Genomic DNA, 11,866 nt, shown 5'->3' with positions numbered 1-11,866 from the left:
AGGACTAACCTTCCCATAAAATCTGTTCTGCGGAAGCCTGAACTGTCAGGCAGGATGGCCAAGTGGTCAGTCTAGCTTAGTACCTATGATATTACCTTTGAACCCAGGACTAGAATAAAATCACATGCCTTAGCAGACTTGGTGGCTGATTTCAGCCTTAACCTGGAATCAGACCTGACCAAGGAGGTTAACCAGTTAGAAAATAAAGCATCAAACCAAGAATGGGCCCTGTTCAAAGATAGGGCATCCAATATACGGGGTATAGGTCTAGGATTAGTACTAAAATCGCTACAAGGGGACATAATAGTCCAGGCTAAGAGTTGTGAATTCAAAGCTAGCAATAATGAAGCAGAATATGAAGCCCTCATAGCAGGACTCAAGGTGAGTCCAGACCTCGGTGTTCAAAACTTAGAGGTAAAAACTGACTCACTTTTAATTGCCAATCAGATAAAAGGAATTTACACAGCAAAATATGAAAACATGATTTTGTATTAGAATATGTCAAAAAACTTTGCGCTAAATTTCATTCATTTGATATTGAGCAAATACAAAGAGACATGAATACCCAGACTGATGCTTTAGCCAGCCGTGGTTCAAATTTTACCCCTGCTATTTTCGATAATGTACCTATAATCCATTTACTTGAACCTGCTATTAGCAAGCCTGAACAGGTGAATCCTGTCAATACTGACAATGATTCATGGACTAAACCTTATTATGATTGGTTACTGCGAGGCATATTACCTCAGGACAGGTATGAGGCCAGAGCCTTTAAGATCAGAGCTTCTACCTATTCAATTATCAAAAACACTTTGTTTAAAAGATCTCAGGCCTGACCATATTTGAGGTGCCTTGAACCACACAACGCAGGGCAGGCAATCCAAGAGATACATGATGGATATTGTGGCAACCACAAAGGTGGCAGAAGCCTGACAAGCAAGATACTCAGGACCGGCTATTACTGACAAACCCTGAGGGCTGATTGTCTGGAATACTCTTTAAAATGTGAAGCCTGTCAAATACATTCTCCAATTATTCATCAACCATTTGAGTTACTACATTCAATTTCTGCACCCTGGCCGTTCATGACATGGGGCATGGACATAGTAGAAAAGTTACATGTAGCTCCAGACCATAAAGTATTCATGCTAGCCATGACTGACTACTTCTCCAAATGGATAGAATCTGATTCATTCAGGCAGGTCACTGAGAGGGAAGTAATATCTTTTATCAGGTAAAATATCATTTGCAGGTATGGAGTTGCTTCAGAAATAGTGTGATAATGGCACACAGTTCGTTGGAAAAAAGACTATGGCTTTTTGTGCTGAATGGAATATCAACCTGTTAACGTCGACCCCTGGCTATCCAAAGGCAAATGGCCAGGCTGAGTCAAGTAACAAAGTAGTCATTAGCTGCCTGAAGAAGAAGCTGAAGAGAAAATGGGGCAGATGGGCAGAAGAGCTCCCATTAGTATTATAGGCAGACAGGACAACTCCAAAAACTTCAACTGGCCAGACACCTTATTCTTTGGTGTATGGCTGCGAAGCAGTTATCCCTGCAAAAATTCGCGTACCAACCTCAAGATACAGCCTCAATAGTATAGAAACAAATGACAGCCTGGCCTTAATAGAAGAATTGAGAGATGCTGCCAAAATCAGGATAGCATCGTATCAACAAGCAATAGCGAGAAGTTACAATTAGAATGTCAAAGCTAGATTTTTCAGGGAAGGGAAACTTGTCCTACGAAAAGTATTCTCAAACAAAAAAAGAAAAATCGGCCAGCATGCTAGCCTCTGTATGGAAAGGCCCCTATTTAATCGACTTAATCATCAGACAAGGAGCATATAGGCTCCAAACCCTGGATGGAGAAATGATTCCAAGGTCCTGGAATGAAACACATTTGAAATTATTTCATATATAAAATCAAAGAAAAAAATAGTCTTATCATGTCCTGACCAGGTAAAAATTCAGTACCTCAATTTCACGTGTTTTATCCTACATACATTGCTTGCCTGTCTTATATGTTCTATGTGTACCATGTATGTAAAACTTGGATGATCAACCTTGATATGATATATGCATCTCAAACATAATATCTGAATCCTGAAAAATTATACATGATTTGTTATTACATGTATAAGTCTTCAGGATTGAGGGCTACTCTATTATATTTCAGCTTTATTTTTTGTTCAAGTATTTTTTAAAATTTTTGCACCCTGTCGTGCCTAACGTAGTTGGTAACCAACACCAGATACGGAAAATACAGGACCAATTAGACATGAAATATCTGTTTGACCTGACTATTTACCACACACCTCTACAACTGCTGGACGCAGCAATGTGACGGGTAAGAAGGAGAGAGATCCTGACGACACGTCCAAGAGCCCTCTAGACAGGCCGGCTTCCCACCCACTTCAACCATGACAGAGTTTAAACTACACATAGTTGAAAACTTACACAAGAACTGGGAAATTAAAAACAGGTCAACAAGTTTTGAAGAAAACAGGTTAACAGCTTCAAAGAAAACAACTTAACAGGGTTAAGAAAGGAAGCCTGAAAGACGAACTTTGTATTAAATAAAGCCCTCACCCTCTGGGGCAAAGGTACCAAAATATTTATATCCTGCCAGGGATAAACTCCCTGACTAGGACCACCAAAATATTAAATTGTCTTTCCAGGGACATCCCCCTAGATGGGCCAAAACCAAACAAGAATTATTTAAAAACTACTGCTCCCCCTTAGAAGCAACATTCTCAGCATCATCTTTAGCCTCTTTATCCTCAGCATCCTATTTGTCAGGAGAGTCAACCTCCTGATCCTCACCAAGATTGTGCAGGTCAGGATACCTACCAGCAAAAATAGCCATCTCTACTTCAGGGTTCCAATTAGCCATGGCTTCTACAGGCTTATACATAGCGGCAGTCTTGCCCTTAATAAAGAAATAGAAGGCAACATCATCTAGCTTGCCTTCTAAATCATCTTTCACAAGACAAAGCTCCTCATTCCTGTTCAGCGCCTCCTGTAGCAACTGCTTGCTGGAACCAACCTCAAGCTTGGCAGCATCACGTTCAGTCTGCACCCTTTGCAAGTCAGCCTTAGCAACAACCAGATCAGCTTGGGCAAAGGAAAAATCAGACTTCAGCTTATCAAAATAAGAACTGAAAATATTAATCCTTGCCAACAGCGAAGTAGCCTGATAAGCATTCAACAAGCAGGCTGATGCACCCTGATCAGGAAAATAAAAAGGTTTAGAAAGAGTAAAAACAGAGAAACTAGCAGGGAAAGTAATCAGGAAAGAAGAAAAGAAAAAGAGTACCTCCTGCATAAATCCAAAAGCATTGGCCAAAAGCTTGACAGCCTGATCCACCACAGCCAGAGCCTTGGTGGAAGTTTCAATGAGGTCCATTGACAGTATTATAGGAGAGGACGTGTGACACCCCCTACTCCAAGTGCCTTACCAGGACCACTCAGGTATATGAACGTCACCATCCCGGTTTCCCGAGGCAATGATAATCAAATTACAATAACGAAACATAATCTAAATAGTAATAAAGTTTAAGTGATTACAATTCCAAAACCAAACTGATAAAAGTACAATACATGTTCTCTTAAACCTTATGTCTCAAAACTACTAAAGAATGACAGCGGAAGACTCTAATCAGCTCGTGGTGACACATCCCAGCTAGCCCATATGCCTCTAATCAAACCTGCTCAACAACTGCTCACCATCCCCGAATGGATCACCAAAGTTTTACAAAACAAAGACGGGGTCAGTACTAATCACACAATACAATCACAATAAGACAAGTAACAAAAACGACTCAACCGTCACAAAGAACCCAAACTCCATAATCAACTCCTCATCACTGACTACACACTAAAGTGTGTAGCCCTGCTAGAGTACCCATCGCAATAGGTACTCCACACCGCAAGTGGGGGACCGCAGCCGTTCCCACCTAAGCCCCGCTCATCTCCATCGAGCGATAAACCCAAGTCCATTAATGTGCACATCCCTTCTGTGGCGGGTTCCACAGAAGGCGAAACAAGGGTGTGAAGCCACTCCCGCAAGTGACTCCACTCAGCCAGGGACGCACCCCGAAGATCACAGACAGATACAATCAACAACAATCAACAACGATAATATTCAACAACCGTCACAATACCAACATTATACTTTAACAACAATCACAATCAAATCACCAACCACATCATGTGACTAATACTGAGTAGGGAAAATTCTACCTGGAATGCAAACACACACAACAGACGATCTTAGCAGCTGTCTCAAAACCTTTGATGTGAACATTATTTGCGCACATTTAATCCCTTAATTGAGCCTATTTTGCATACTATTATAACATTTTATGGCCATTTTATCCGTCAAAACCTTCCTATTTGCTTTCCTAGTACATTTCGCATGTTTTGTAGGAAAGGAGATAATTAGGCGGAAATTCTCGTCTTTCGTGCATATTTGGAAGCTTATTGATGACATTAGATGGACTAGTATGAAGAAGAAGCGAGAACTAAAGGCAAATCCTACAAGAATAAAAAGAAAGTGAAGAAAAGGATTCTGAAGCAAAATACGAGCGGCCTCACAGGCAAGACGCCCGTCCAAAATGACAATCCGAGCGTCCAAGCAACACAGACGCTCAGATTCCTCCACTACAATCCCAACGGATTTACATAAAGACGCCCGTGCACCCCCTCAAGAATCCGAGCGTCTTCCCTTCCTGGACGGACGGACCGCAACGTCTTCAGCCGAGATGCTCATCCCTCAAAAAAAGACTAGCATTTCCCTTCTTAAAACTCAAAAATGTAATTACTAATTTAGCCTTAGTTAACCTAATGAAGCTCTACTATATATACCCCACTTGTAAATAATCATGGTATGGAGTTTTAGATTAGGCTAAGCCTCCACATTAGAAATTCCTCTTAGATTCAATTAGGAGTAGATTAGAATAGATTGCTCTTTAATCTTTCCACAAATTACACATTAATCTCTCCTTAATTATTGTTCAAGCTTGTTACTTTTGGGTAACCGAAGATTATTGGGTTACTATTGGAGGATTGACAACCCTTCATCAATCAATCAAGTTTCTTCTATTATCCTTTGCTTTATTATTTGGATCATCTTAAGTTGGTATAATTCTTTTACCCTTTACTCTTTATTGTTTATTTCCTCATTCTCTTATCATGTTTACACTTGTTGAGATGATTGACAACCTTGTTAGCATGTTAAACTTGATAATGAGTGAGTAGTCTCTTAGCTAGGATTAGTGGGTAATTAAGGGAAATCAAACATGGGAATGATTCAAGCTTAATTTAATATGTTCACACAATTAATTTGCTTGCTTGTTGTGATGTCAACTTTATGCACATGTTATGTTTGATGAAATGCTAAGCCTATGAATCCTTGTATTTACAACCATCTCTTATCTATTCAACTTGACTTGTAAGATATAAACCAAACTCGAGTCTTGTTAGACCATGCATAGAAGTTGAGTAGGAGGAAAGTAAGTCGACTTGTAGGTGTTGTACAATCTAATCGATTCGGCTCCGGGACCCAACTCTTCCTAAGAACCATAAGACATAAACCAACTCGGTTCCCCCACAACACTAATTGCTTGCTTATAATTGTAAACATGTTTGTATGATCAATACCATGAATCCCCTATGACCCCATGATATCCTAGTACTTTTAATCATTTGTTTAAATCCTTCCTTTCATTGTTTACTTTAATTTATTACTTGCATTAGTCTAGAACACAACTACAAACCCAAATCAATTGTGACACTAGCATAAATTGAGATAGATAGGCTTAGAACCCAAAGCACACCGTCCCATGGATTGACCTCGACTTACCACTAACTAGTTGTTTGTTGAGTATTATAAATGTGTTTTGGTTGGGTGTACAACGACACGCCCACGTCAAAAATGGCGCCGTTGCCGGGGATGGTGCTATGTGATTAAGTTCTTACTTGTTTGTCTATTTTGATTTTGCTTTCACCTTGAGGGACTTGTTCCTCAAGGATTGTTCTTACCGTTCTTGTGTAGTTTCCATGCTTGTAGTTGTTTCCTTATCTTAGCTATGATGACTCAAACTTGACATATGGAGTGTGTGGTGGATCTTTTGAGTATGACTATGGGTATGGGGAGTTTGAAAAGCAAGTCAACACAAACCTACCTTATTACTCATATAATGAAAATCCTAACTACTACCCCAACTTTTCCCACCAAAATCCCCACATCCAATATCCACAACAACCACCCACCCAAAACCCACTTCATAATGAGTTTCAATTGCCACAATACAACCACTTTCACACCTACCCACAACAAGAAGATGAACCCATTCAAAATGTGATTCTCCAAATGATGGAAGATCAACAAAACTTCTTCAAACAAATGCTAGAGGAAAGCCAAAAGAGGGACAATGTTCTTCAAGGCATTGTTGCCCAAGGTGAGGAAATGGAGATTCAAATTGCCCAAATGAAAGAATCCCAAACAACCACTCCCCACCATTCTTTGGACATTGATCATGAATGTGAATTTGAAGTAGTAACTTTTGACATGGAAAATGAAAAATGGGAAGAGCCAATCTCCATGAGCTCTTGTGAGTATGAAAGTGTTGTGTTCGATGAGGAAGACATGAGGTTGAGTAAGCCAAATACTCTTAGCCTTTGTGAGTATGAGGGTGTGTCCTTTGAAGTGAGTATTGAGATGTTGGAGGAAGAAATAACGAAGAAGAATGAAGCCCCCATTTATGATTCGTATGAAGATAGCAACAATGATGATGAGCCTAAAGGATGGACTTGTAATATCACCTTGCTTGAGGAGCCTATCCTTGAGACATTTGAGATACCCTATCATGAAGAAGAACGTCCCTCCCCTATTCCTCATGAAGACTACTTGATACCTATCATGGAGCCAATGATCGTTTAAGAGGATATGGTGGACCTTCTTCAAAAGGCCAAAGCATCGTACACAAGCTACTTGGTGAAAAAGCTCAAAGAGAAACTTGCTCGTGAAGCTACTTGCGGAAGTTTGACACCCACAATGACAACCTCTAAGGAACTCGATCATCAATGCCATGAGAATTCTCCTTCTACTCTTGAAGGATTGACAAATCCAAATGCTATCATCATCATTACCAAAATTGAAGGAGAAGTTGGTGAGTGGAAGTCTACGGATGAAAATGAACCATACTTCATGCCTAGTGTTGACAAGAATCATGGGCTTGTTTATTGTAAGCATTGGGAAAGCTCTAGTGCCGAGGACAAAGCGAAAGAAAGAACATATGACAAGGTTCCTTGGCCAAATTTCATGTTCAAATGAAGCAACCCGTACTTGTGTTTATTTGGAGCTTGTTCACAAGCTTTTGATCTCTTATTAAGAGCCTTGAGCTCTATGGACAAAAATTTCTACAATTTGAACTAGTTTGGTGGAGTCCTATCTCAAACCACCATTTGTAAGATATTTCTTGGATTCCTTACTTTGTATAATAGTGTACATTTTTGCATTTGTATTTGATTTCTTGCATGAGAGTAGTGAGAGAGAGTCTTCTTACATGTTTATTGAGCAAATTTCAGAAAAAGATAAGGAGGAATAGCAAATCGGTGAAAGGGTATGATTGTGCAAGGGAAAGAAAGAAAAAGAAGAAAAGCAGCCAAAGACGGCCGTCCCAAGGGCTGGACGCTCGTCCAGGGCCCTCATCGCATTACTGTTTAGCACTGTCCCAGAATCCGAGCGGATTCGGCACAAGACGCCCGTCTTCAAAGAAGACGCTCGTATTCTCCACGGGACGCCCGTCCTAAATGACATCTGAAGCAAAATTTTGAAACTGTTAGCAAATCCGAGCGGATTTTTGAGAAACCGCTCGTCCCGAGTAAGACGCCCGTCAAAAACAGAAGACGCTCGTCTTCTGCATGCTCCAGAAATTGCTGAGGTCCTGTCTCAAAATCCGAGCGGATTTTAAGGAAGACGCTCGGATTCTACAGACCAAAGACGCCCGTCCCGCTTGAAAGACGCTCGGATTGGGGTCTTTTTCTCGAACCATCCGGCCAGGCCCCACCCTTATCCGCTCGGCTTCCCCTTTTCTTCTATAAAATCACCCCCTTTCTCCCTCATTTCTTCACCTTATCTAACCCTAAAACACTCATCTTCATCCCCACAAACACTCCCCTCACCTCAAAAGCCAACAAAAAACCCATTTCCTCAACTTCAAGATGATGAACCTCAAGGGCAAGGCTAAGAAATTTGTTGAATCCGCCGGAAGGAAGTGCAAGGGATCATCCTCCTCATCCCCACAAGAGATAATGCCACCATGGAACTTCCGCCCTCTCATGAGAGGAGGGATAGAGCAACTTGGGTTCTTCCCGGAGGTACTCTTCACCTCCGATGACCACCGCAAGAATATTGTAAAATTGCTAGGTAAGAACTTTGAACCCACTAAGTTTATCGATACAAAGGTGTTGGAAGTCCTTGGGATAAGGTATCACACCGAGATGTTCTTTGATGGCTTAGGGATTGGAAAACTTTTCCATGCCCATGAGGAGACGTACCTTAGTCTCACCCTGGAATTTTTGAGTAGCCTTCGTATTGTCACGAACACCCGAACCAATTTGAGCATGGAGTTTAGGTTGTGTAACGTAGACCATGACCTTACACTTGATCAATTTGCCCACATTTTCGGTCTTGTTGTGCCAACCGACTACACCGATAAACCTGACGGTTTCGAGGTGGACCTACTTTGGAAAGCTATTTCCGGGAGGAATTTTGTCCATCTCAAGCAATGTTATGTCTTTGCTATCCAACATCCGGTGATTCGGATCACCGAACGTTTTATAGCCGGCACCATCAATGGGAGGTATGAACAAGATAGGTGCACTCTCATTGATTTAACCTTCCTTGAGTCCTATTTGAATGTTCGGGGGACGAGGCGCTATAATTTCAATGCCTCACTTGAGATGCTTACAAGATTTTACGACTTTTCTCAAGGGAGCACCCAACTCAAGACCTTCGTAATGGGAGGTCTAATAACTATTTTGGCCAACACCCTTTGCCCCGGGTTCAACTCCCATGGGGATTATGCTCCTCTTGAGGGGAGTACTTTGATTGATGAAGAAGCCATTTTCAACCACCACCGGTGGTGTACCTACACTCAAGAAGGTAGTGTAGAATGGTTCACTAAAGGGTGCACCTCCATCGTTCTTTCGGGGTGGAAAATACCGTGCACCGACCCAAGATTGAGCCCGTATTCGCCTCTGCCAAGCTACCTCCTTGATATCCAAATCATTGATAATCCCCCTCAAAGGGAAGAGGCACCCCACCAACAACAAGTACCTCGTGGAATACCGGCAAGGCCTACTCACCCACCTTCCTTTGTGCCCATCCCACCATACCCTACTCCTTACACGCAATATAGGCCGGAAATCCCCAATACCCCGGGCATTAACGACTTGATGAACCTTATGAATAGGGTTGACCTCGGGGTACATGAAGGGAGGGTCGACAACTACTTGGCCCTTTATCCCCAATACTATAACATGGCTCAACAAGCGTATATTGACCCTAATGGCCCTAAGCCCTCTTGAGCCCAACTGGAACATTTGTTCCCAAATCAAGGGGACCAAGCTTGGAATCTCGGTGGTGGAGGATACTCGGGTTAAGGAGGAGGGTATGATCAAGGAGGAAGTTCTCACCGGTATGGCTATTCCCAACATGATGAGGATGATGACGAGTGAAAGAGGCCTACCTCATCACCTCCATTTGTATGATATTCTTTTCTCTCCCTCTCTCTTTTGTATATACATTGCATTTAGTTTAGCTTTCACTTGCATTTGTATTATATTTCATATTGCATTTCCATTAGTTAGTTCACAAAGTATAATTTGCATTGTAATATATCTCACTTGTTGCATGTAGTTAGTTGCATTCATGCATAGTCACTAATGACCAATCCTATTCTTTTCTACACTAGAAATAGTGTTTAAATCGGTTTGGGGAGGTTTGATCATCGGTGACCATAGCTTAATAGAAATCATGCATCATATAGTATAGTTTATATTGCATTCATTTGTTATATATCTCATATACATTGCATTTAGTTAAAGCATGCATTCATTCATATCATATCATTGCATTTGTACTTCATTTTCCATAAAATCAAAAATAATCCAAAAACATGTATTTCTTTTTCATTCCTACTCCTACATGTACATTGAGGACAATGTCCAAAATAAAGTGGGGGATGGGAATTTATATTCCAAAAAATGCATAAAAATTGAAAAATTTCGAAAAATCACAAAAATATGTCTTTTAATTTCGTTAAATCAAAACACAAAAAAATTGAAAAATTGAAAAATCCAAAAACATGTTCATTTCCTTTGTAGTGTAGTCTTGTATATATTGTTTGTATATGTTGTGTTTGTTCTATCCTTGTTCACATTGATTGACTACGCCACATCCGAGACATGAGGATATTGAAGACCGCGTGGTATGATCTTTCCAATCTCCTTTTTCCTCTCTATGTTAATGACTATGTGGCTTTATTTTGATTGATGCGGTATAAACAATGTGAATTTAGGATTGCATTTAGAATACTTGGCATACTAGTTGGTAGAAGCATATGCATTAGTATGTATAAATGTTAGTTGCATCATGGCATATAGTTTGCATGTTAGAAAAATTTTGTGAAACCATCTACTTGGGAAGCTTGACATGTGTATATAGGCCCTAGTAGATGCTTTTTCTTCTTAAGACTTTGCTTGTTAGAATTCTTGTAAAACACCCTAGGATGTGTCATGCTAGTATCCTTTGACCCATGCATTAAGGCCTAGTCAAGAGTACCTTGTGGTGTGATAACTCCTTGGCTACCGTTTATTCCAAGGTGCCCCTTGAAACCATGCATCCATCATCCATGTTCTACCACATTTTTGTCATCAAAGGGAATGGGCACAAAAAGAAATTGATTTGAGTTCAAAGAAATGAAATGAAAGTGAAAGAAAGTTTGCAAAATTGCATCAAATGAAAAGAGGAGCAAAAATAGAACTCCAAAAGCTTCAAATATAAGGCACCCTCACTACATATGGGGTGACTTTGAAATTGTTCAAAAAGAAATGCAAAAAGAAAGAAAAAAAAATTTGTCAAGTATTGAAATGCCAAAAATCAAAAGAAATGGCAAAAGAAAGTGTTCTCAAATGTTATATACCACAAGAAATTGGGGGAAAAAACAACAACAAAATCAAACTCCCAAATTAAACTCAAATACTATCGATCCCTTTATCCATCGTATCCATTTTTGTGCATGGTAGAGAGGGGACGACCCTTCTTCTTGTCTAGGCATGAGGGAGAATTCCGCGATCCTCCAGTGTTTCTAACACCATAGGGAGTCTATTCTTGACAAAAGCATTTAACGATAGAGGACAAAGGTACCCGAGCTTGACACAACTTGGAGGTTATTTATTGATATCCTTCTAGGCTTAGTAGTTTGAAGAAATTGTATCACTGAAGGAGTGTGTACCCTTGAATTGCTTCCCCTTTGGATAATTTCCGCCACTTAGATGAGGAAAGTGGTTATTCTTTTGTAGATGCATCCATTACTTGATTTTGTGTGCTTTAATGCTTGGATGTGTCGCCATTTTGGCAAGACCCACCTTGCCTTACAAGAAGGCATCCTACCTCATGGTTGTCTTATTGTGAGTTGAAGGGGCGGAGTGAGACCCGCTAATTGTCTCATATTGGCTATATTAGTAGGTTAGTTTAAATAAAAGTCTAGTTTTAGTCACCTCTTTACTCGGGACGAGTAAAGGTTCGGTTTGGGGATATTTGATGTGAACATTATTTGCGCACATTTAGTCCCTTAAT

At 40.5% G+C, this 11,866-nt stretch overlaps 1 protein-coding gene across 1 annotated transcript; it reads left to right on the top strand.

Annotated features, from left to right (window-relative positions):
* The first annotated feature begins 1,085 nt into the window (after nucleotides 1-1,085).
* Nucleotides 1,086-1,479, top strand: LOC141588399 (uncharacterized). The gene is made up of 2 exons (XM_074409843.1): nucleotides 1,086-1,202; nucleotides 1,294-1,479. Exons 1-2 carry the CDS (start codon nucleotides 1,086-1,088, stop codon nucleotides 1,477-1,479), a joined length of 303 nt encoding a protein of 100 aa, XP_074265944.1.
* Nucleotides 1,480-11,866: the final 10,387 nt, after the last annotated feature.

Source organism: Silene latifolia, chromosome 6, assembly GCF_048544455.1.
Source record: "Silene latifolia isolate original U9 population chromosome 6, ASM4854445v1, whole genome shotgun sequence".
Taxonomy (NCBI): domain Eukaryota; kingdom Viridiplantae; phylum Streptophyta; class Magnoliopsida; order Caryophyllales; family Caryophyllaceae; genus Silene; species Silene latifolia.
Note: the sequence above shows the minus strand (reverse complement) of the source record. Positions and strands in the feature narration are given on the sequence as shown.

Coding starts and splice junctions, on each gene's coding strand:
- LOC141588399 (XM_074409843.1), top strand. CDS start 1,086: ATGACATGGGGCATGGACATAGTAGAAAAGTTACATGTAGCTCCAGAC. Junction 1,203..1,293: donor AATCTGATTCATTCAGGCAG/GTCACTGAGAGG, acceptor AATGGCACACAG/TTCGTTGGAAAAAAGACTAT.